This window comes from Puma concolor, chromosome C2, assembly GCF_028749965.1.
Source record: "Puma concolor isolate L17-30 chromosome C2, mPumCon1.1.hap2, whole genome shotgun sequence".
NCBI classification, from domain to species: Eukaryota; Metazoa; Chordata; class Mammalia; order Carnivora; family Felidae; genus Puma; species Puma concolor.
The window spans coordinates 155,025,531-155,052,660 of NC_141675.1; the positions used below are offsets into that span (position 1 = coordinate 155,025,531).

At 40.1% G+C, this 27,130-nt stretch overlaps 1 protein-coding gene across 1 annotated transcript in view; it reads right to left on the reverse strand.

Annotated features, from left to right (window-relative positions):
- The window catches only part of DSCAM (DS cell adhesion molecule), a 759,677-nt gene that overhangs the window by 280,252 nt on the left and 452,295 nt on the right, over window positions 1-27,130 (reverse strand). Inside the window, exons 5-8 of the mRNA XM_086676008.1 lie at window positions 19,873-20,151; window positions 16,174-16,449; window positions 7,112-7,408; window positions 6,015-6,290 (exon numbers count right to left, since the gene is read on the reverse strand). Coding sequence (XP_086532134.1) covers window positions 6,015-6,290; window positions 7,112-7,408; window positions 16,174-16,449; window positions 19,873-20,151 — 1,128 coding nt within the window. The remainder of the gene's footprint in view (window positions 1-6,014; window positions 6,291-7,111; window positions 7,409-16,173; window positions 16,450-19,872; window positions 20,152-27,130) is intronic.

The following is a 27,130-nucleotide window of genomic DNA, read 5'->3' on the forward strand; positions in this document are numbered from 1 at the left end:
TACAACCTTTCTCATAACATCTGAGGAAAGGCTAAAATTGCTCATGGTGTATAATTACTACTCTATATTGAAAGTTAGAAGTCATCTGAAGCGAGAAATGCAGGTAGTGTCTTAAACTGAATTACTCTAAATATTTTTGCCGCAGTGCAATGCAGGTAACTGTGACCAATGAATAAAAAAATGAAAGGGGATGTCAGGTGATACACAGAAACCCAGAATGCATTATTTTTCATCTGGGAAGTCCCACACAGACATACGCCGGCTTAACCTTGTACACCCAGCCTGCAATTTCCTCCTTTGGTGTCTACAGTTTGATCTGTCAACACAGAAGAGATGAAATTAAATAAAAGTAAAGGGGACGTGCTAGAGTACTGATAGCCAACAACTGTATTTAGTTCACAAGATGCTCCTCTTAAAACATGCTTTGAAGCAACGACTAACCAAAAGTCTATACTCTCTCCTCTGCCAAGACATCTGCGCGAAAGGCGATACACATCCAAAGAACACCAACTCAACACCTCTTTGAGCAAGTTCAGTAGTCCAGGCTTCTTGGCAAACCCACTGGTAAGGTTTTTCCCATCAAATGTTTGTTAGTGTGTGAGAGTCTCATACGGTGGGCTCCATGGAGATGTAACCTGTCATCCAGAAGGCTACCATCAGAGACTGCCGGGGACGTCTCCTGCTTTGTTCATTTGTCTATTGTAGGTTTCATCAAGACCTGCTTGGTTTCAACGTCATCCCGCATCTAAAGGGTTTTCTGCTTTCTTCGTTCCCTCGTCCGTCTGACTTCCTGCGGCACCTGACGTCTTCCTTCCACCTGGCCCCTTCCCCCATGCTTTCTATCAATGGTCTTTACTTGGCGTTTGCTGCCTAACATTATTCTTCTGGCCCCTGGGGCTGGTTTCCTTTAGGGAGAATTCTTAGCTATTGGACAGAACTTATTTTCTGAGGTGTTGACCTGCTTGGGGGCCTTTGTTTACCGAGCACATTTTACTAAGTAAAGTGAATACACATTCAGAAGTCATGATCAGCTCCGTTCATGTTTTAATTCACTATCTTGAGACAGCTTGCAATGTCTGTTGCTTTCATGTCCCTCTTTCTTTAGATAAGTGCAACCTTCTTCCTGGTGTGGAGGTATGGGGGTAAGTGGGCAGCCTGTCCAGGCACCCCATAGGTCTGCTCACAGTGACTGGTCCAGGAATGGGTGGTGGCCTATTCCTGGGAGGGAGCCAGAATCCCTCCCTACAAGTTTCCTATGTGGAACCATTGGGGAAAGGGCATGTGAGCCCAGGGACACTCAGGGCCAGTTTTCTTGCTGAATGGAAGGGCTACTCAGAGGGAACGAAGCCGATGTGTAGAGGGAAACACCAAAGAATCAGAAGCTTCAGATGGTAATTAAAGGTCTAGACCAGGCCTCCCCCAAGGCCTACATTCTCTCTGTCCCTCCCAAAGTTTAGTTCAATACAACCTTGACCTCCACCCCTACCTCCCCTACACTGTAGTAGTTGCTATTAAACCAGTCTGATTTGAGCTCCTACACTTTGCAATCGATAGGATCATGGTTGATACACTGATCTGTCCTCATTGAGGAAATTTAAAGATACAGATTTAAATTTCAAACAGTTCTTGTACGAATTTCCATCAGACTTTACCTTCAGATATTTGGTGAACTAAATTTACTGTGAGTCTAACTAAGGGATTGATAAATCTGTCTATATGAGTGAAAATCTGCAGTGAGGTACACAGTCTCCTGATGGTCACATGTAGGCCCGTGTCTTACGCATTATTCATTCACCGATGTCTCCAAATCTACTGCTTAAGATTCCACTGTCCTAAATTCCACTCTTATCTATCCAACTGTCTATTTAGTGGATCCACTTAATGTTTCAAGCTCAGTACATCCAAAAGTAGACTCCTGATTTCTTCCCTTAAATTGCTTCACAGCATCTTCTCTTGGCTCAACTGACAGAAGCACTAGTCTTTCCATCGCTCAGGCCCAGATTTTATCCTCTTACACCTACATCCGATCCATCAGGGAATCTCATGGAGGAGACCTTCAAAATATATCCAGAATCTGTCTTCTCCTCACCCCCTCTCTGTCCCTTCTGGGCTTCAGCCTTATCTCAGCAATAGAAGTCAGGCATACCCTTTTCCAACCCAGGCCAGGTGACATCTCTGTTTAATCTGACATCTCTGATCACCCCTCCATCTCACTCAAAGGAAAAACTCAAACCCTCCGAGCCCAGCCCTGGTCCTACATGAGAGGACCTTGCTAATTCGGACCATACCTCTACCCTGTGTCCACTTTGTTCCTGCCATATTGCCTTTCTACTAGTTCTCTAGGTTGCCAGGCCCACCCCTGACTATTTGTGTTCCCTCTGCCTAGAATGCTCTTTGTCCCGGGTATATGTTTGGCTATCTTGCCCACCTCCGTGTCCTTGATCAGATGTCAGTTTCTCAGAGAAGCCTTCCCCAACCTCCCTGTAGCAGTGCAGATCCCAAATCCCTTCAACTTCCCCACCCACTGACAGCTATTTCTCACCAGGCAACGATAATGAAATATTGCACAAAATAATACGTTCCTTCTTTCATTTGACAATCCTCGCCAAGAACCTGAAAATGATTATTCTACATAATATATCCTTAGAAGAAAAGAAATTCTTGAAACCAAAACTATCTGATTTGTTTTCTAAAATGATCAATACTTTGGTTATTAAGAGCCAATAAATTCTCCTTTTGGGTATAAGCCAGTTTGAGTCAGTTTCTGTCACATAAAATTAAAAGGATAAAGATTAATACATTGATTTCTGCTGGTCGAGAACATTTTAAGAATATAAGTGAATAATTCAAATGGTCTTTGTTTGAATTTATGTCTCCTAAAAACCTGACATTAAAATATCTGTATCCATTTATCTAACGCTCACACTCCTGGCAATTTTTCCTGAAATAAATCATCTTACAAGTAGATAAAGGCCAATGCATAGAGAAGGGCATTTGACACATCATTCAAAATGGTTAAATATTAGAAATAAATGAAATATTTATTTAAGAGTCTCTTATGGTTTGCTTCCTTCTCTAGGTTCTCTATCTTATTTTTGCTTTCCTTCCTTCCCTATGATCATGTGTTGTGTTTCCTAAATTCCAAATATGAATGAAATAATATGATATTTGTCTTTTCCTGCCTGACCTATTTCCCTCGGCCTAATACACCCTAGTTCTATCCACATTGTTGCAAATAGCAAGATTTCATTCTTTTTGACTGCTGATGCACTGGGTGTTATGTGTAAGTGATAAACACTGGGTACCACTCCTGAAACCAACACTACACTGTATGTTAACTAACTTGAATTTAAATAAATAAATTAAAAGAGAAGCTTATATTCTGGTGGCAGCTAATTTAGAAAGAAAGAAAGAAAGAAAGAAAGAAAGAAAGAAAGAAAGAAAGAAAGAAAGAAAGAAAGAAAGAAAGAAAAGAAAAGAAAAGAAAGAAATATTTAGCACCAAGATATTTTCCAAATGTAATCCAAAGACCTCTGGGGATCCCTGAGAACATTTTAGGGAGATGGCAAAAAGATAATCATTTTCACTGTAACACTAAGGTATTATTCACTTTTCTCATTGGGGTGACATTTCCATAGATACACAAAAGTAACGGTGGGTAAGACTGCATGGGCCTTCGCACAAATCATGGCAGTGACACCAAAATGTACTAGCTGTCACTGTGTTGTTTACCACCACACAGTCCCAATATTTGTCAAAAGCAGTTTCTAAGGATACTTCATGGAGCCATAAAAATGATAAGCCCATGACATTTCCAGAGTTCTATGCTCTGTGTAACAAAATGGGGAAAATGCACAAAGCACTTGATCTGTCTGCTGAGCAGGAAGGTTGTCTTGAAGCAAAGTACTTGTGCACTTGTCTGAGTTACAAGCTCAACTAGCCACTCTTTTCATGGAATTCCATTGTTTCCACAGAGAATGGCTGCCTAAAAGCTATAGCTATTCAGGCTTGGGTAACTAGCAGACATTTTCCTAGAAAAAAAAGAAATAAGCCTGTCACTCCTATGATCACAACTGACTGTATTTGCTGCAAACAATGAAATTGAAACTTTCAAGCAAAAGAATAGACTTTTGTAAGACTTGTATCTGTCACTATGAACTCGACAGCTTCCCAATACTGAAATACTTTTCTGATGAAACCATGGTGATATTCTGACATTATTATAAATTGTGTCAATGTTTCAAAAATCTACCTAACTCAGCAAACCAATAATTTCCAAATGATCAACTTACTATGTTACAAAACAATGTGTGGGTAAGACATTCATTCAGATAGAAAATGAATTTTAAGACAGCAAAGCACCAAACATTCATTGATCTAGCTTCTAATTCTCCAATGCAGCTAATATTTAAGATACTGACATGTTTTAATTCTCTACATTGTATTATACTTTCTGGTTTATTTGCTTGTTTTGTTTGTTTACTGTTTGTCTCTCGTGATTGGAAGGAGAGTTCGACAGGAGAAGAAACTTGTCTACCTTCTTCATCACTGTTTCCCTCAATGCCTGGAATAGAGCCTAGCATCAAGCAGATGTTTCAGGAATGGCAGTTGAAGAAATAAATTCAACTACAAAATGAAGTTTTATGCAGCTATCACAGTCTGGTTTACCAAGAAATTCTAATGATCTGAGAAAAGTCTTAAGATATGTGGCTATTTTTAAAAGATTCAAAATTATTAATGTGAAATTATACCTCATATATGCTACATATTATATAACATATATGATATATTACACAGATTATATGTGTTCATGAACATCTGTGTGTGTGTGTGTGTGTGTGTGTGTGTGTGTGTGTGTGTGTGTATTTACAGGTGTCCTGGAAAGGTAAACTAACAAGGTTTATAGGGGAAAAAGGTTGGGGAAGGCCATGGAAAACTTTGTTCATCCCCCAAAGTTCATCCTGGTGAACTGAGATGTAAAGAATCATTTAAAAATCAAGGAATTTTTCTGTGGAGCTCTTTAATCATATAATTCCTATGTTGTTGTTTTGACCTGATCATCTATTCAACGTGAGAAGTCTGTTTGAAGTCTTGATCTGTTACAGAAAACCTCTTCTGGTAGGATTCTGCAAGAACGTGCTTTCAGGATTTTTTAGGAAAACAAAAATTCAGATGGTTCTCAACTTAGGATGGTTCAACTTATGATTTTTCCACTTCACGATGGTGTAGAAGACGAGTGCATCCAGTAGAAACTGTACTTTGAATTTTGAACCTACTCCCCCCCCCCCCCCCGCCACCCAGAGCTGGTGCTATGCAGTAGGTACCCTCATGTTGATGCTAGACGACTCCCAGTCAGCCAGCAGTCACAGGGGTAAACAACCCAAACGGACAACCATACTTCACCCACACAACCTTTCTGTTCTTCACTTTCTGTACCGTATTCAATACATTACAGGATATAGCCAACATTTTATTATAAAGTCAGATTTGCATTGCATGATTTTTGCCCAACTGCAGACGAATGTTACTGTTCTGAGCATGTTTCAGGTAGGCTAGGCTAAGGTACGAGGTTTGGTAGTGAGATATATTGAATACATTTTTGGCTTACTACATTTTCAACTTACAATGAGTTTATTGGGACGTAACCCCATCGTAAGTGGAGGAAGATCTATATGTGTTTTAAAATGATCTGTCGGACAACTAGGTAACGAAGCCAATGATCTCTCTCTCTCTCTCTCTCTTCTTGTGGTAATACTGACAACACATGTCCTCTGGAAAACCAAACCAAAAATTCCACATGAAAAGAAAATCATATCAACCACAGCTCTTGATGCAGGAGTGGATGCATCGAGGAGTCAAGAGATCAGAACATGTGAGGTACTCTAGCCTTCCTGTTTTTGGAACTGTCCTACTGTAAACATGCAGCTTCTAAGATCCCCCCTGCTGTTCATCGTCCCTCTGGTGAAAGAGCTGAGTAAGGGCAAGACGTGTGGGGACAGGGAGAGCAGCCTTACCTTTGACCGTCACGTGGACACTCTGGCTGGTGGAGAGCTGTGGTTGAACCAGCACGTTGCACGTGTACTCTCCCTCATCCACTTCCTTTTGCACATCTGAGAGTTTTAGAGTGCCGTTGTTCTCAAATGCCACTTGGCGGTGGTTGAAAGGAAGCAGATTAGAGTTCTTGTACCATTTGATGGAGTAATACGGATAGCCAATCACACGGCAGTGGATGTACGTGTCCCGTCCTGCGATGGCTGTGATATTTTTCATTGGCCGAATGCTTGCAGGCCCTAGAGAGACACAAAGGAACTCTTGAAAATAATTTAAGGGTACATCTCATGTGTGGAAACGGGTACACTTTTCCTTGAGTAAAAGAAAACCAATGTAGATTATTTTCATGTGAAAAATATCTTTTTCAACTTTTCTATTACACGATCTTCTCTGCATTTGGATTCTTCTACTGAGCAGTCCTTTTTCCTTTTAGTTTCATTACTTTCAAATGGATCGAAGGAGTGTTAAATACTCTAAGTATCAACTACTTCTATGAAAACGTCTTGAATTACAAGAGAAGAGGCAATTTCTTCAACAAAAAGTAATTAGTCCGCCCTGAACAATCATGCTGTTTTTTGTGAAAACACCAGGAGCAATTCAATTTTCAAACTCTATGACGTAGGTTTATCAAGATGGAGGTTATGCCATGGTGCACTATGAATGTAAGTTAAAATACCAGGTACATGGAGCTTTACCATGAATGTGGAAGAACAGAAGAGGAGGAGGAAGGAAAAGAGCGTGCAGAGCATAAACCGAGAAAGAAAAGATCAAGTGGACAAATCGAAGAGTAACAAAGAGAACGAGCTGACTGAAAAGAACAAAATGCCACTTCCCACATGAACCCAATCTGGGCCATTCTGGAGCCGAAAGGAGAGGGTAGGAAATGGGAAGCAACGGCGAATCTGTTTTCGGCATTCCGAGACTCAGCTCAGGGCATGCAGAAACCTTCTTCTCCACTACAGTGAGTTAGATGTGTTTTTTTTTTTGTTTTTTGGGTTTTTTGTTGTTTTTTTTTGTTTTTTGTTTTTTGTTTTTTTTGAGGAGCTGATTTGACAAGCACCTCTTACGTTTATTCGAGCCTGGTACAGGACGACTCCCGCCGAATTGTTGGCAGTGCAGCGGTAGACTCCCCCATCCCGGACCTGAGAGCTGGAGATGTTCAGGTAGCTGACCACATTTCCCTCCGACGTGATCATCTGGCTGATGCGGTGACTGCCACCCTTGAGGATCGGGTCGTCGTCCAGGGTCCACGTGATGGTGGGCAACGGAGTTCCCTTGACGTTGCACATGAGGGAGACTGGTTCTGCTGGACTCACCACTTTTTCACTAAAGGCAGAAATAATTTTGGGAGTTCCGTCTGCAGGAAGACAAAGGATGGAAGGAAGTGGCACATACAAATAATTAAACGACCTCCAAGTACATTTGTGTAATGGTTAGGAGATAGACATGCTGGTCATTGAACACTACAGGTATTCTGGTTTTACGGCTAGAGCTAAATTCCAAGCAGAGCAAGATTTCATTTTCAAAATAGGCAAACAGTGTTAGCGACCTTTAATAAATTACTTCTGTATATTTCCTGATTGTCCTAAGAAGGACAATCATGAAACCCAGATGCTCAAGTTATACAACGTCAGCTCCCAAGAAGTCCACAATCTAGAACTGTTAGGTCCCTATTACATGTTATAAACACAGAGGAAACCCACCCTTCCAAATGGTCACTTTAGCCTTCTACTTCTGAGATAATTAGGGCTTATGGCCCAGGGACTTGTTCAGAGGAGGAAAGACTGACAGACGGATAGGTTCACCTTATTTATTTTCTCATAAAAAAATCATCCTTTATAGTTTTAATGATAAGTGGGAAGTCCATGTAAATGTCATAGAAACTCTGAGAGTGGGATCAAAGCCAAATAAACTTTGAGTCTTCCAGTGTGTAATAAATATCTCTGTAAGTGTCTTAAGCTGGTGGCTGTACAAATTTATCATCCGACATGGGACCGTTCTGAGAACAAAACAGATACCAGAAGTAATTATGCCAGGGAGGCAGGCACAGCCTCAGACTGTCCCAGGCAAAGTAAGATCTAGGTCTTAGGGAGTTTTCCACAGGAATTTCTGATATTTTCAACAAAGACAAAATTTTCATACTCCATTGTCTTTCTATCATATATATGAACCATTTCCCTCATACTGTATGGTAGCAATCATAAATGCATGCATATATATGCATACATATTCACATATATGTATATATATATATTTACACACACACACACACACACACACACACACACACACACACACACATATTCACTGATGACAAATTGGAAAGCAAACAAATGGAGGAAACACACCTGAAGCTAGCTCACAATTCCATCACAGAAAGATAACTGTTAACACTTACAAGTACCCCTGAAGAGTTTCTCTTTCTGCCCTCCCCCCCTCCCCGCCCCACCCACTCCTCCTCTCTGGAAATCTGGAAGCCTATTTCTGTGGCCAGAGGGACCAGCCATGTAGGGTTCTCCTGATGTGGGTGCTTTGCTGAGCCCTCTACCATCTTTCCTCTTGCAAATTCCTGAATGTCAATTTCATTCCAACTCCTGGGTGACTGGAGAAGGCCCTTGAGTATGTTTTTTCCCCACATGCAACCACTGTGGAGTACTGCAGTGTTCTTGAATTGCAAACATCTTGCTTTAGTATCAAAGATGAAAAAAAGGGCTTCATAATATTAAAGTAAAGAACCTGTGTTTTTACCCTTAGGACACCACACACTCTGCTTCATCATGCTCTGCCTTTATTTACAGAGAAGTGAGACGTCACCATGATTGTTATTCTTTGTACGTAATCGGCTGTCGATGCTGAGGAATGTTATTTTATTTAATCTTACAATTCAACTTTTTTTTTGAATGTGCAGAGCTGTATATTTCTTTGCACTGATTTTTACACTATGCACTGAAAACGTGTCTTTTTTAAAAATCTGTTTTGTAACTGTTTTCTTCAGTTACACCTTTTTTTTGTAGATATAGTTTACATACAGTGACACATACATATCTTAAGTGTACAAGCAGAATATTTTGTTAAATATGTACACTGTGTAACCACCCAAATGACTGCAACATAAAGCGTTTCAGGACCCCACAACTTGCCCAGGGTTCCTTTCAACCAATCCCCTCTCACCAGAGGGAATCACTGTCCTGATTTCTTTCTTTTTTTAATTTTTTTTAAACTTTTTTTTTTCAACGTTTTATTTATTTTTTTTGGGACAGAGAGAGACAGAGCATGAACGGGGGAGGGGCAGAGAGAGAGGGAGACACAGAATCGGAAACAGGCTCCAGGCTCCGAGCCATCAACCCAGAGCCTGACGCGGGGCTCGAACTCACGGACCGTGAGATCGTGACCTGGCTGAAGTCGGACGCTTAACCGACTGCGCCACCCAGGCGCCCCTGTCCTGATTTCTTTCAATGTGACTTTGTTTGCCTCTTCTTGAACTTCAAATCCATATAATCCTAGAGTGTGGGTTCTCTATCCTGCAAACATTCTACTATTACCATAGGACAGGCAGCGAAATTAAGAAATGAAACTTTGGAAGTGTTCTATCACCTAACACACAGTCCATATGGAAAGTCTGTCTGCCGACCAACAATGTCCCTCCCAGCTCTCTCTCCCAGCCCAACCAGTACCATACATCCCATTTATCTGTCATGCTTCCTTAGCATGCATCCTTCAATCTGGATCATTCTTTGGTCTCTTCTGTATTTTTTGGCTTTAACATTTTGAAGAATTACTCCATAGCCAGTTGTTCACACTGGGTTTTTTTTTTTTTTGTTTTGTCATGATTAGATGCAGGTTGTGCATTTTTTGCAAGGGTATCATGGAAATAATGTTGTCTTTATGTGCTTATTGGCCATTTGTGTATCTCCTTTTGTGAAATATCTACTCAAATCTTTTGTCCGTTGTTATGTTAGACTACATTTTATTGATTTGTAGGAGTTCTTTATGTATGTTGAAAACAAATATTTATCATGTATCTTATAATGGTCAAATATATTTGTCAGATATATTAGTTACATAAAATGTGTGCCAGACATTATATATATATATATATATATATATATAAAATAGATGTGTGTTTTTGCATATGTAAAATGTTCTTTCAGTTTGTAGTTGCCTTTTATCTTCTTAATGGTGTATTTGACTTTTACTGCTTTCTTTATCCTAAGAAAGCTTTGCCTACCATTCAGACGATGAATAATTCTTCTATGTTTCCTTTTAGAGACTTCATAGTTTGGGATTTTATATCCCAGTCTATATTTTAGAGCAAATTAAATCTGTGTAAGGTATAAGGTGTGAGGTAGGGATTGATATTCATTTTTTGTTGTTGTTGTTATTCCATTCATTGTGTAGTACTGTTTGTCAAAAAGACTTTCCTTTACCTTTGGAACATTGTGGACTCTCTTGCAAATTAATTTATCATATATGTGTGTGGGCATATTCTAGACCATCCAGTATGTTCTATTGAGTTATGTATCTGTATTGTTTAATGTAGCTAGTATGAGTCCTCCAACTTTATTCTTCTTTAAAGATTGCACAATTCTCAGTCCTTTAACTTTCTCATGCATGTCTTTTAAATCAACTTAGACTATAGGACTTCCATTTTTCTTTCTTTTTTTAAATGCTTATTTATTTATTTTGAGAGAGGAAGAAAGCAAGAGATGGGGGCGGGGGGGGGGGGCAGACAGAGAGGGAGAGAGAGAATCCCAAGCAGGCTTCATGCTCAGTGCAGAGCTCAACATGGGGCTCGAGCTCACGACTGCAAGATCATGCCTTGAGCCGATATAAAGAGTTGTACACTTAACCAACTGAGCCACCTAGGTGCCCCCGGATTTTCACTTTTCTACGCTGTTGGGATTTTTATTAGGATTACATTGATTATCTTACAGAGGACTGCTACCTTAAAAATATTTAGCTTTTTAGTCCTTAAATATGGTATACTTTCCAGTTTTTTAGGTCATCACAATTCAATATTAGCAATGTATAGTTGTATAGTTTCACATGTTGAAATCTTTCACATCTGTTGTTAAATTTATTCCCAAGTATCTTTTGTGTTATCCTAATATAAATGGAAATTTTAAAATATTATTTTCCAATTGTTGGTTTCTACTATATAAACACAAAAAAAATTGTGCTTTTGTATCTTGAGTTTCTAAACTTATCTGGGAATTGTTTTATAGATTACTTGGAATTTTCTATGTAAACAACAAGGTCTGTGATTAAAGACAGTTGAGACTTTTCCTTTCCAAATTTTGTGCATTTTACTTATTATTCATGCCTACCTAGGACTTCTGGAACAGTGCTGAATAGAAGAGGTATTTGTGAACATCCTCAGTCCCAATGTTAAAGGAAAAATATTTAGTCCTCAACCATTAAGTATGAATAAATAAATCATTTAAGTAAATAAATTCATAAATGCCATTAGGTCAAAGAAGTTCCTTACATTTCTAGTTTCCTGAGAATTTTTTTTTTTCAACGTTTATTTATTTTTGGGACAGAGAGAGACAGAGCATGAACGGGGGAGGGGCAGACAGAGAGGGAGACACAGAATTGGAAACAGGCTCCAGGCTCTGAGCCATCAGCCCAGAGCCTGATGCGGGGCTCGAACTCCCGGACCGCGAGATCGTGACCTGGCTGAAGTCGGACGCTTAACCGACTGCGCCACCCAGGTGCCCCATCCTGAGAATTTTTTATTCTGAATGGATGTTGAATCCTGTCAAATGGTGTTTTCTGAATATACTGAAGTCATCAATTGGTTTTTCTCCTATATTCTATCAATATGATGCCTTATACATACATAAATTTTGATTTTATGTTTTGCCAATCGTACGTTTATGGGATAAATTCGAACTCAGTTTTATATTGATATAGATAGAGATATACATATTTGTGTGTGTATATATACATGTATATACACACACACTACATATATATATATATATATATATATATATATATATACATATACACACACAAACACACATACATATTTAGGTAGAGATATATACACATAAATATTCATATGTCTAATATATGTGTGTGTGCATCTATATAATTTTGATTTCATGTACTAAAAGTGAAAATTACGTTACTTCATGTGAAATGTAAAAACCCTAGCACAAATAATTTCATTTATATTCTGTGCTTTGTGTTATTACATCTATTTATACCTAAACTCTATAAAACAGTGTTATAATTTTATAATTTGTCAATTATTATTTAAAGACATTAAAAGAGAAAAAAAATTCTGAATGCTTACTAACATATTTCCTGCCTCTTCTAATGGGCTTTATGCCTACAGATCTGAATTTCCATTTTAGGGCATTTCCTTTTTGCCTTCAGTGACTTCATGTGTCAAAACTTCTGCTATCACATTCTTCCAGCTTTGGTTTATTGAAAATATCTACTTTCCCTGTTTTTTAAAGACTATTCTTCACAGATATAGGAACCTAGGTCAACAGGGATTTTTTTTTTTTTTATCCTTGTCAACATTTCAAAGATGTTGTTCCACTGTCTTCTGTCCTCCAAAATATCTGATGAGAAGTCATCCATCATTTGTACTGATATCTCCTCTCTCAGGGGCGCCTGGGTGGCTCAGTCAGTTGAGCGTTTGACTTCAGCTCAGGTCATGAACTCTCAGTCTGTGAGTTCAAGCCCCATGTCGGGTTCTGTGCAGACAGCTCGGAGCCTGGAGCCTGCTTCAGATTCTGTGTCTCCCTCTCTCTCTCTGCCCCTCCCCTGTTCATGCTCTGTCTCTGTCACTCTCAAAAATGAATAAATGTTTAAACAAATTAAAAAAAGAAAAGAGTTCTCCTCTCTCAGATTTATAAGATTTTTTTTATTTATCTTTGGTTTTCAGCAACAGGACTCTTTATAATGTGTTTGCATGTGATTATATTTATACTTGAGATTTACTGATTTTTGGCTCTGTAACTTTAATACCAAAATTGGGAAAACTGTCACCATTATTTCTTCAAATATTTTTTTCTGCCCCAGTCTCAATCTTCTGTTTTTCTGGACTTCTAATTATATGGAGATCAGACCATCTAATGAACGTCCCATGTCATTGAGACGCTGCTCACTTCCTTTGCAGATTTCTTTCTCTCTGTGCTTCAAACAGGATAACGTGTTCTAATTTATCTTCAAATTCACTGATCCTTTCTTCCTTCTCCAATCTTCCATTAAAGCCAATACACTGAATTTTTATATTTCTACTGGTTCTTTTTTATAGTTTTCATTTTCTCTTCTGGTCTTTCCCAGATAATTATTCATTACGCCTGTATTTTCCTTATTGAACATATTTTATTTGTTTGTTTGTTTGTTTAAGATGTTTACTTATTTTGAGAGAGAGAGAGAGGAGACAGAATGAGTGGGGGAGTGGGGGAGAGGGGCAGAGGGAAAGACAGAATCCCAAGCAGGCTCCATGCTGTTAGCACAGAGCTGAACACAGGACTCAGTCCCAGGAACAGTGAGATCATGGCCTGAGCTGAAATCAGGAGTTGGACGCTTAACCGACTGAGCCACCCAGGTGACCCTAAGGTATTGACCATTTTTTAAATAGAAGTTTTTAAGTCTTTGTCTAACATTCATCTGGGTTCTCTCAAGGTCTATTTCTACTACGTACTTTCTCTTTTTTCTATGTCTAGTTATTTTTATTTTTAATTTTTACTGGGATTATCTTCCACATTTTCCAGTCCGGGTGTCAAGTAAGTTTTTCAGGGAAGTTTATCTTTAGATTTTAGGACTCCCCACTGTTCGGAATTTAAGGAATTCCCTCCTTACTGGAATTTCAACTTATCTTCCTCAACGGCAGGTGATTTGACATTGCAGCCTTTTGTCCTTCTGTATGTCAATCCCATAGAACTATAGCTTTCTGCTTTTCTTCTAGTATTCGAGGTTTCCCCTCCTACCTCACAAAGCCTGGGGACTGTCCCCAGGGGAAAAGTGCTATCAGTGCACATATCACCTAACCCTTTCCTCTTCTTTCATGGGTCAAATCCTTTCCACCCGCTCTTGTGCGTTTCTCCCGTGTCTACATACAGTTTTGCTTTTCCCCAAGTTCATAATTTTTATCTGCTTCCAGGTTAATCTGATACATGCTATTCTATCGTTTTCTGAAGTAGGACCTGTTCTTATTCTTTTTTATTATTCCGTTCTCCAGTTACTCTGGTTTGATCTTGAATCTCTAATTATCAGATCTCAGTTTCTTCAGACTTCCAGTTTCTTTTAAAACTCCCAGTTTCTTTGGCCTCCTAGAAAATACTCCCAGATTCTGCGTTTGTATCAGTGGTCATTCTCAGCTCACAGTATTGTGAGTTTTTATAATTTATATTAACCTAAAGCTACTTCAATGGGAATAATAGGAGGTGATAGCCAAGGATACTAGTTAGAGTCCATTTTAAGGCATACTAGATATGTATTTATAGCTACACTTCTGCTCTCTTTTGCTACATTCGTACTGTCATCTCTCAGAAGAGAAAAAATAAAGTGAAGCTTCTTGTCCTGAATGGAAACTGACACGCGACAAATAAATCCATGAGAATGCTCGCTATGCTCCTCTGCCCCGCCTTTTTTTTTTTTTTTTTTTTTATTCAAGTGACAGGCTTTTTTGGAGATGAAAGCAGACATTATTTTCCCAGTGAGACCTGAGTGTCTTTGAAATCTTTCTTGCTGTCACTCTCTGATAACCTGAAATCTTTCGACATCATTATGGATTATCAATATGCTCTTTAGGTTTTCTTAGTCACACGAGATAGTTGCCAAGGTAACTAGGCCTAGACAGGTATTCTGTCCCTCTTCTACAAAGAATCTAAAAATAGTGGCTATGTAAGGACTATAGTGCATGAGCAGCACCAAAGTGGCTCTGTACATTGATTACTTTCTGTACTTAATTATTACGGGGAACACGGTGTCAGGCATTTAATATGAGTCCCAAGCCTTCTGGTAATTTCGCCTCTGCTTTAAAAAAAAAAAAAAAAAAAACAAAAAAAACAGTTTGCAAGAAAATGCCCAAATCAAAATAAGAATCTCATTGCTAAGCCCGCTTCTTCTTAAAAATAAGCTAAGGTTAAAAAAACAGTAACAGAAATATCCCCTAAGAGCATCAAGGCATATTTTAAACTAATGTTCGTACGTAAATATTTTTTCTCTTTAGACTATATGAAAGTCACGTCATTATTTTAATCAATTGACATCAAATGAATTTTAAATTATATGTAAAGACAGAATTTCCAATAAGACACGCACACATACACAGACAAAAGCTTGTTCAATTATCCGGTGACAAATGTATGTCTCACTTGAATGTTACCTTGATAGCTTTTTTTTCCCTGGCTGATTGATAACCTTGAAGATGTAAGCAGGACAGTAAGAAAAAAAAACAACACACCTGAAACCTACTGTAATAACCTGAGGTCATTCCTCACAAATTCTGTTCACCTAAATTGGTGAATATCTGGACCCGATCAGTGACAACTGTGCAAAACAGACGCCATTTTTTTTCTTTCCACCAAGTACTATACTGAAATTGTGCCCTACACTTTGCCCATAAAATTGTATTTCTCAGCTGGGGGCTGTTATTTCCTTATCTCTCCCCACCCCCAACCCTGGGATATTTGGCAATGTCTGGAGGTATTTTCGGTTGTCACAACTTGGATGCTGCTAGCATCTAGCGGGCAGAGGCCAGAGATGCTGGTAACCACCCTATAGCATCAAATGGCTCTTCCAACAAAGCATCATCGAGAAACTCCAGTCTGGGCTAACACACCGTCAACCAAACTATATGTTCCACGTTTCTGAGGTCTGTAACTTGACAAGTAACTAAACACATGAGTGGGCGACATTTATGTTACTTAACTTTATGTGAAGTTACTTTTACAACTTCTACCATTTATAACTTTCACCAACACTTGGTCTCTTATTAGCCCGGCGTATCCTGAGAAACCAGGGCCGAGTTATTAGCTAGCCAGACAGACAGAAATCCTAACACTGGGAGTTATCAGCACTGCTTCATCATTCTTCTGAGTGCTCTGCGTTTGGGTTCTTTTGCAGCTGAACCCTATAACAAGGCCCACTGACCTTCAAGGACCACCTGCACATAGTCTTGAGCGGACAGCTTATCCTTGCGCACAAAGCACTGGTATGCGCCCCCGTCACTTTTGACCATGTGATCCATTATAAGGTTTTCGTGGTTGATCCCTGTGATCCTCACATTTTTTCCAGGGTTGAGGATTTCACCGTTTCGGTACCAGGAGAGTTCCTGGTCCTCACTGCCTGTCACGCTGCAGGACAAGGAAACCTGGCTACCCACGCTGCTTTTAACTTTCCTGGGGCTGATGGTAGCTTTCAGTGGCTCTGGAAATTTTGGTGAGAGAAAAAAAAGAAGGTAAGAACATCACATACATAGACATCATTTCAACAACATCCTGAGCTTCTGACAAGGCAAATGCATCATTGTAAGCAATGCTACACAGTTCTTATGTTCTGGATTATTCCATAGTGCGCCATTTTGTTCAGGAGCACCCTCTTTACGCTTTGTTTTTTTTTTTCTGGTCTTGTTTCTCTGTGTGGCAAACAGACCAACATTTGGTCAAACTGCTTTCTCACTGGGTAAGTGTGGGGATTCACCCACTGACAATAAGAAATGCCAAGTTCTGGCCACCAATAAGGACACAGGTATTGGAACATTTAAATCCTATTTGCCTTGTCCCATGGTAGCACTGACGGGTTTCTCTGGACCATTCTCACACAGTCATAACACCTGCTCATACCCCCTTTGTGGCTCAACAAGGGCCCATAACACACAGCTGTAAGAAAATAGGTTGATATTAGACTTTGTGACCAATGAAACAAAAACAAACCCAATCTTATGTAGCAAGTTCATTCACTGAACATCTAATAGAAGCCAAAAGTAGGGTTAATGCTACAGGTAAGACAGAGATGAATTATATTCATGGTGCACCTGGCATGTGCCATAAAATTATTACACTTCTTTTGTACATTATAGAAGTCAGTCTTCCCACAGTCCTGCATGTTTTGCCTTATCGTATCCATTTTACAGAAGAAGAAGTGGTTGTTCAGAGAGATTAATTAACTGAACCAAATCCACTCAAGCGGTAAATAGCTAAAACCATTTTTTACCCCAATTATTCCTGACATCTCCTGTCACCACACCACGAAGTCCCTGGTTCCAAGAAGTTCGGTCTTTTGGCAGATGAGACAAATACAAGAGTTAATATAGTAGCCAAGAAGTGATATAGGGTCCATCAGAGACATATACCATGTGGAAGGGGATTGGTAGAAAGATCAGGAAATTCCTTAGATATCAATGATGAATAGAGCTGAGGCCAGCTGGAAAGAAAGGGCATTTTGTGAATTAGGGCATGAAGCATAGCTGTTGTCACAAGGAGAGTGTGCCTGTTCACTTTGGACACGAAACAGAATCTCTGTAGGAAAATTATGGGAGAAAAATTCAACGGCAATCTGGAACAAGATTTCAAAAGGCTTCACGATCTTGGAATTAAGTCAGAGGGGACTAAAGGAAGCATTCAAGAATTTTTTGCAAGTGAGTTTATAGTCAAACGCATTTTTAGGAGAACTGATTGATCATACTGTATTGCACAAACTGGAGTGGGGAAATTAGTCAGTAAGGGGGCACTGCAAATGTCTAGTTGAGGTGCAGTTAAGTCTCAATCTAGGACAGGAGGGGCGTGGGGAGGGTGGCTAAGAAGCACCATGAGCTACAATCTATAGGACTTGGCAGGACTTGGACTCAGAAAGGAAAGGCTTAAGGAGGATCCAGGATTTTAAAGCCTGCATTTAGGGGGCTCGGGAGTGGGGAAGACATCTCAAATAAGAAGAGCCATTGACCAGGTAGAAATGGTGGAGAGTTTGTTTTGCGATGCTGCTGTGTTGAAATGCCAGTGGCACATCTGATCTAAAATTGGGAGACATGCTGTCTAACACTCAGGAAGGAAGCCAGGCTAAGGCTGCAGATCCAGGCTTGTTCTCAGAGGGGAGGAATCTAGACCCCTATGAATAAAGAGAGCACCAGAGGAGAAGAGATGGGAGAAGAGAGGGCTTTGGATTTAGAACCCAAGAGAATGCTTTCTGTCTAGAGAAGAAAGACAGAAGTCATGAAGTCAGAGGGAGTTGGGGAACATTTGAGGGACACTTCAGGACTTGTCCAGATGTGGCAAAAGAGTACAAGGGTGAAAACAAAGTACGGTCAGAATTAACACTTTTCCGCAAATAACTTCTAAAGTGTAGATTTTGATGAGAAAGCAATAAATTAAACACTGAGAGCTCAGCCTGAGATGGTTGGGACAGGGGGTGTCATTGGGGAGGGCACTGCACTGGGGTTAGAAAGACAGAAAGTTTAGACCTTCAAGTATTTGAAAACCCTCTTCCATGTGGAGGGAGGACTGTGACCTGTGGTCAGGATAGGGATGGCTTTATACATGGAATAGGAAGAATTTAAATGTAACAGGAGTTGGTCAGTTTTCTTTCAAGCAAAAGTATGGGCAATATCACCAGACAGGCTTACTTACAATGATTTTGATAATACCCTAAAATGTAAACTTATTCAGCAGGAAATGGGGAGCCATGAAAGGGGTTTTAACACAGAGGAGGTTTTGAACCTGTGGGGACACTTCTTCCTTGCCTTCCAGTACTGCATCATTGCATCTGGAAGTTTCTTCAGCTTCAGAAATAGAGCTGTGCGGAACTTATCTTCCATTTCTTCTGAAGCCCAGCCTAAACACATTTTCATGATATTCTCAGGACTCACCCTGGGCAGCTGGTTCCAAGCAGTCACTGGGATATTTAACATATTCTGTTGGGGTGGTATTGTGCTAGAACAGTCCACACCCAGAGTGACACTGGAACAGGCAGTTGCATTAATAGGCATGAGGTTGGAAAAATCCAGGTCAAGAGAATGCCTCCCTTTTAATGCCAACTCTTATGACTTAGCTTGATCAGTTCATCAGATAAAAAATATTTTATCGTATGCAATATATAAAATCATACACTATGAAAAGAATGTTCTAGTGGCATCTCAGAGCCACTTGCTTTGACCAAAGCCCTGCCGCTCAATTGTGGTCATGTGACTCGCATTGATTTGGTTTCTGCGTGAGTAAAATGGAGGGTGTTTGACTAGATTAGAGTGCTCCTCACTGTGGTCACACCCCTCCTTCCTCTGGGGTCTGCCTTCAGCATCCTTCTCAAGACAGTCACTACAAACCAATTAGAGATGAAATACACCCACCATATTTGAATTAAATGATATGTAATAATGCGTCTAACTCCAATATTTTGATAATTTAGAGCTCCATATTTCTGTGGATAATAGCCCCATTCAGGAACATAAAGTAGCATCTGAAAGCCAGACAAGGACACCCACTGTGATCGGACTACCACCCCTTGCAGGGACATCACAAGCCCACCCCTCTTCCTCCGTCAGTGTTCAGACAGGCTGGCCATTGTTAATTCAACAACTAGGTAATGGGATCTCAGATACATAGTCTGTGGCCTGATGGAAAGCTTGGAGGTTCAGATAAACCTGGATTCCCATCCTAAATCCAAACACCCTGGCTGTGTAATCTTGAGCAATCTGTCTGAGCATTCATTTCCTCCTCTGCAAAATGGGGTAATATTGGTCTCAGCAGGACGGTTGTGAGGATTAATGGAAGGCTATAGCAAGAGCCTGGAAGTCATCTTGTATCAAGAGCTCCATCAATGGCAGCCAACATCACTGTTTCAAGCTACCCTCCAACTTACGTTTCACGTACAGGCGGCCTATCACCTTAGCAGTTCCGTATCTGTTGGAAACTTCACACACATAGCTGCCTGAGTCTGAAGGACGAGTGTTCTCAATGAGCAGCCCTGTCACGGTCTTCTGAAACCTTCCAGAAAGTTCCAGGGGCATGTTGTCCTTCAGCCAGCGATAATCTGGCTCAGGATGCCCAAGCGCTTTGCAAGGCAACTCCACACGCTGCCCTGCCATGGCTTTGCGATGATCAAACCCATCCAGTATGGATGGGGCTGAGTTCGCTGGGTCTGAGGAAGAAAGAAAAACTCTTATTAGACACGGTGAATGAGTTGAAGTGGCCATTTAGAATCAGAGGACCTCATGTATAAGTTAAATTCTATACGTCATACTAACTATTGATGACAGATCTTCAAGTTTCTATTAAAGAACAGAAAGAAAAGCCCTATTCATATACATTTCTTGTGCTCAAAATCTTCAGAAGGTGGCAGCAGAAAGGGTTCTACTTTTCATCTCCCACTAAATAATGAAGAACTTTAGAATCAGCAAGCTTCTACCGGAATTGTTGGCCCAGGCCAGAAATTGGATTGTTCTATAACCAGACGATGTCAGACTTCTCCTTTCCAAAGAACAACAGTAGCAGAAATAGTCGTTTGACATTATGACAGTGTCTAATTCACCCGTTCTCCCAAATGATGTTTAGCTGGTTTTATAAACTCTTGAGCCCAATGAGGAACGGGACCAAATACTCTCAAGAAGTGGGTCAGTGGAAACCACCCAGCTCAATGTCTAAGCTTGCTTTGAGAAATTGATATTCTCAAGGAATATTATTAAGAATGTAAAAATAGAGATCCCCTTTTGGGTGCCCAAAATAAAAGTCTCCTTGCTCTTTTATTCTTCCTGTTCTGAACTTGCACTGTACCACACACATGGGTGGTCACACTGGTCTCTGTAAGGATAAAGAACAGATATGGGCTCCTGGTTCCTGAAATCTTCTTATCTTTGCCTTAGTTAGAAAAGCACTGTGCCTATTTCAATGTACCTGCAGTAACCCCCAAAACAAAGGGCTGGATACCCTCTATTGTATCCAAGAACCATGTGGAATGTCCTCTTGAAGGTGCTGTGATTCCACAGCCACCAGGGACGACCAATAGACCATGGGAAAATGGCAGACCCACTGAGCTGAAGCTGCTTCCCTTGCAATCATCAGAGATGAAATCCATGACAAACCCGCTGCTCTTCTCACCTCCCTGGAGCTTTATAAGAACAACGTGAATGTTCTCATGGGATACAATGAGGGAACCTAATGATCTCGTAAAGGATATGTGACCGACTGAGTTTCTAGGACTCTTTTGTGGTTCACCCACCGTAACTGAAAAATTCCATAGCCCATAATTACTTACACTCACATTTCCTACACTGTTTGGGTATGGGCTCCAGAGGGATTATAGACCTAAGAGGCCCACAACAGCAAGGAGCCCTTGCCAGCAGAGGCCTTATTGCTTCAATACCCTCCTGATGGAAGTTACAGACAGATTTGGAAGAGTGTTGAAGAGCAAGTTACTTTCTTATGGACTACAGAGTTATAAAATCTGTTGCTCTGTTTAGAGTGGGATGTAGTGTTGGTGCTGGAGAAGGTGACACAAAGAAGGTGTCACTTCTTTGGTCGGAGGGGTTAGAAGTTTTTCCAAAGGAGAAGCTCACAACCCAGGAAACAAGAGGTGTCACTTCTTTTCCTTTCTTTCTTTCCTTTTTATTTTCTTTTTTACATTTTCTAATGTTTATTTATTTTTGAGAGACAGAGTGTGAGTGGGGAAGGAGCAGAGAGAGAGAGAGGGAGACAGAATCTGAAGCAGGCTCCAGGCTCTGAGCTGTCAGCACAGAGCCTCACATGGGGCTTGAACTCACAAGCTGTGAGATCATGACCTGAGCCGAAGTTGGAGGCTAACCAACTGAGCCACCCAGGCGCCCCAAAAGCTGCCACTTCTAACACTAGTCACAAAAAAGCAATACCCAATTATTTCACTTAAATTTTATAATTCTGAAACTAATCATTGATAGAAATTTTAAGATAGCATTGTATAATTCTAATGACTTTTTAAAAAGAAGGGATGGGAAAATTGGATATCCATTTCAAAAAGAAGAATTTAGAAGTCTTACCTCACAACACCTACAAAAATTAACTCAAAGTGGGTGATAGATCTAAACGTTTGAGCTAAAACAAATCTTCATGACCTTGGGTCTGGCAGAGTTCTTAGATACAACACCAAAAACACCAGGGGCAAAAAAAAAAAAAAAAAAAAATCAATACATTAAACATCATGAAAATTAAAATATTTTATATTTTCCAAGATACCATTAAGAAAACAATAAGGAGCAACCTATTAGAAGAACATATTTGCAAGTAGTATTTCTGATTAAGGACTTATCTGCAAAAAATATAAAGAACCCTGACATCTCTATGATAAGAAGAAACAACTCACTCAAAAAATGGGCAAAAGATTTGAATAGGTAAATCACCAAAGGGGACACACAAATGACTAATAAGCACATGGAAAGATGCTCCGTAACATTAGCCACTGGGGCAATAATACACATTAGAATTATATTAAAAAAAAAAACTACAGTGTTTATACTGCTTCATACCCACTAGGATGGCTCTAATAAAAAACCACAAACAAGAACAAGGGCTCAAGTGGAAGTAGAGAAAAAACTAGAATCCTCAGGCAGGATTCATAATAGCCAATAAGTGGAAACAACCCAAATGGCCATCAGTGAAGGGATGAATGAGATGTGTATATACATACAATGGACTATTAGTTAGCCATAAAAAAGAGTGACCTACGGATACATCTTACAACACGGATGGACCTTAAAAGATCATGCTACGTGAATGAAGCCTGATATAAAGCCACAATTGTAAGATACAATTTATATGAAATATACAGAAAACACAAATCTATAGAGACAAGCAGTAGATTACTGGTTGCCCGGAGCTGGAGATGGGAATTAGAATTGACTTCAAATGGGCCCCAGGGATTTTTCTGGGTGGCGGAAATGTTCTAAAATTGGATGACAGCCATGGTTGCACAGCTTTCTGTATTTACTAAAATCAATGAATTGTGTAGTTAATGTGGGTGAATTTTAGGGATGGTAAATTAAATCTCAATAAAACTACAAAAAAGGAGTGGGGCATTTCTTCTGTATTTTAAGTATACAATTTAAGCAACCCTTGTGACAGGCTCTTGGAGGGATATTTGCTCATGTATAAAATTAGTACAAACAGCATCGTATTTAATTTTCATCCCCTTGTCTTCAAACTGTATATCTACATTTTAAAAACCAGTTATCGCAAAAATTTGCAAACTCACACAAAATTAGAAAAAAATAATATAATGCATCCAACATATTCATCACCCAGACACAAGAGGCAGCAAAAAAATTTTTTTATCATCTATCTGTTTACATCTTTATAGTCTTTGCTTTTGGTGTAGACACACTGAGTCAAATCATAGAACGTCTGTCATCTTATCACTATATCATTAGTATGTTTCTCTAATAAAAACACAAGTTTTCTCATAAAACCACAATGTCGGTAACACACAATAGTAATAATAACCTCTTGGTACCATTAGTCTCTATTCCAAATTCATTTTTACCCAAGGGGCTAAAAACACACCATTATTAACTATTATTATTATTTACAATTGATCTGATTAAGTCTGGATTGTTCTATGGTTAACAGCTATGTCTCTTGATTCTCTTTTAATCCAGAGAAGGTCCTCCTTCTTTTCTCTCTCATGTCTTCAACTTACTGAAGAAGCCAGTGGGCTGTTTTGCAGCAAATCCCAAATTCTGAATTTTCAATGGGTTCCTCTGTGGCCATTTTCCTCATAAACTGGAATTAAGTTCTAATGATATGATTAGATCAGGTTCAGCCTCTTTATTTCTTTTGTTTTAAATTTATTTTGAGAGAGAGAGAGACAGAGAGAGAGAGCGAGAGACAGAGAATCCAAAGCAGTCTCTACGCTGTTGCACAGAGCCCGGTGTGAGTCTCGAACCCACAAACTGTGAGATCATGACTTGAGCCCAAGTGAAGAGCCAGATGCTTAACCGACTGAGCCACCCGTGTGCCACCCAACCTCTCTCTCTTTGCACCCATATCATGTGTGGCTTTCTCATCTTCGGTCATGCTAAGTTCATCAGCAAGTTCAGGTAATAAAGTTTGTCTGGACTATTTCATTAAGGGTTTAAATGATTTTCTAATTGTCATATTTCCTTCAACTTCAGTAGATGTGATTATTCGGCAGATAAGAACTATCCTTCCTGAACTAGGATTCTTTGGTCATTTTGAAATACAGTAGTCATAGGTAAGACAGGAGAATTGTGATTCTCTTTAAACTACCACTTACCAAAACCAAGTGGTGATGCCCTAATTTCCTCTGTGTAGACCAATGAGATTCCTATTGCTGCTTTTGTTGTCATTAAATAGATATGGGTGCATGTATCTAAGTATATATATGAACTTAAGTATGCAAGTACAGTAAAACCATGGATTGTAACTTGTTCTGCAAGTATTCTGCAAGATGAGCAAATATTTCTAATAAACTTTAACTTGATAAATGAGCGATGTTTGTAATACGAGCAGTAGGTGATGCCGAATGTCACGTGATCACAACTGAGCCAATGGTTCTTCCCTCCTCCTCCTCCTCCTCCTCCTCCTCCTCCTCCTTCTTCTTCTCTCTCTCTCTCTCTGTCTCTCTGTCTCTCTCTGCAGGATTGTGGGTGATCGTCTCCCATGCTCAGATGCTTGACTTTAGGCCGTGGTGCTTGGCAGAAATCAGTGATTTTTCAGAACGTTGGAAGGTGCCCACAACTGGCACTGGTGTATTTTTTATCACTTCAAAGCACCTCTGGACAGCCCTTTACTTTTCCGTACAAGAGTAAGCTAGGGATGTTTTGCTTCATTCTAGCTCAGGTTGCCTGCAGATATAGACCCTTTCCTCTGCTGCCTTATTGCCAGTTACATTAAATACAGCATATAACAAGTTTATGAATACTGTACTGTAGTCAACATGTGTGTGAGCATATACAATGGCCCCCATGCAAACAAAGGTTGAAAAGAAAAGGGGTAACAAGAAGGAGATGATTACGGTGGAAGTTAAGAAGGAAACGATCAAGAAGTATGAGTGAGGTATGTGAGTGGCCAAAATTGCAAGATTTTGTAAGAAGTCTATGTCTGCATCTCATCTGCAGAGGAGGAGAAAAAGGCAGAGGAATCCCTCAGTTCAGATGAGATCAGGGAGATGTGTAAAATGTGGGAAACAGTGCAAGATTTTGTAGAAAAGCACCACCCAAGCAAGGCTGTAGCAGTGCAAGCAATGAATCTGTTTAACGACAATGCAATGTCACATTTCTGCGAAATCCTCAAAAGGAAGCAAAAGCAAGTGTCATTGGATAGGTTCCTTGTTAAAGTTGCACAAAAAGAAAAAGATTCCATTGAGCTAATAGGCAGCAGTGATTCTGTTAGTGATAGTGAAAGTCGTCCTACACAATAAACTTCCTTTCTCTTGTCTCCCTCACACCAGCCATGAAGGTTTTCAAAGGTAAGTGTAGGTTAATTTGTTTATTTTTCTTTATATTTTGTATTTCCTTTTTTTAAAATATATTTTTAATGTTTATTTATTTATTTTTGAGAGAGAGAGAGCATGAGGGGGGAAGGGGCAGAGAGAGAAGGAGACAGAGAATCCCAAGCAGGCTCCACGCTACCTGCACGGAGCCCGATGAGGAGCTGGAACTCACAAACCACAAGATCATGACCTGACCTGAAATGAAGAGTCAAGACGCTTAACCGACTGAGCCACCTGGGCGCCCCTATTTTATATTGTCTTTATTATTTTGTATTATAGTACAGCCCTGTAATCATTTTTATATGAATATTTTTGGGTTGTGGAACGAATCATCTGAGACTCCAGCACTTCTTATGGGGAAATTTGCTTTCAGATACAAGTGCTTTGGATTACAACCATGTTTCCAGAACAAATTATGCTTGCAAACCAAGGTTTTACTGCATATATATGTACGTGTGCGTATTCGTAATGAACTCAAAAGATTTTCAAATGTCTAATGGTCACCAATCACGTGCCATCGGTTATTTCTGAAATTCAACTCATCACACTTTGGGCCAACGAGAACGCCTTCAGAAGATGTCCCCTGTCTCGTTTTGACAATCTTAATGTTTCAGGTTCATCTTATCCATTTCCTGTCCCAGACACTGCAATCCACCATTCTTCTAAGGAGCCATGGTCCCTTTTTTTGGGGATCTTTAAAGGACACTAGGGTCTAGAGAGTACCCCATTATAGTATTTTAGAGGATGGGCTTCCTCCAGGCCTTCCCCTGAGCCTTCTCTCTCTGTCACCTTTAGTAATGCTGAGTCACTCTGACTCCATTTTACTGCTAAACCCAGCAGTTTCCATCAGGGTGACTTCCTGTTCTTCTGAAAGGAGTATTTGCTGAATGAACACCTGTGAGGTCTTCAAGGAGCTGGGCCACCACTGAGCGATGCAATCACCACAGACTACTCTCATGGTCCTTCCACACTCGTCTTCCAAACTCAAAACTCGGGTAGGTCTATCTGAATGCCGTAAATACTCCTACACCCATTGCCCCAGGGGCCCACCCAAGGGCTGGCCCTCTGCTTTGGAGAGAAGTATTTGCTGACTATTTTGCCCATCTGCGACTGTGGAGTCCTCGCAGGTCTTGCCCCCTCGCCTCCTGCCACTTCTGTGACACTGCTTTGTTCCCGTGCCCCTACTGCTGTCCGCACTTCATCCACACCCACTCATGTCCACGTTCCACTGGGTGCTGCCGAAGGTCTCATCCACGTGCTTTTTCCTCTGTCATCATAGTCCGTCCGTTTTAGTTTCAGGGTGAGTTTGAGATCATTAAAAACCTTGCTACCCACATGACCCAAACCCCATGTGTGCATTTTTAAATGCATTTAAATCTAAAGTAAAATTGATTTTTCTTTTTCCTTCAGAGCTAATATTTCTTTTTTAAAGAAATGTTTATTTATTGGAGCCCCCTGGGTGGCTCAGGCGGTAAAGTGTCAGGCTCTCGGTTTTTGGCTCAGATCATGATCTCACGGTTTGTGGGTTTGAGCCCTGCATTGGGCTCTGTGCTGACACTGCAGAATCTCCTTGGAAGTCTCTCTCTCTCTCCATTTCTCTCTGACCCTCCCCTGCTTACATTCTCTCTCTCCCCAGAAT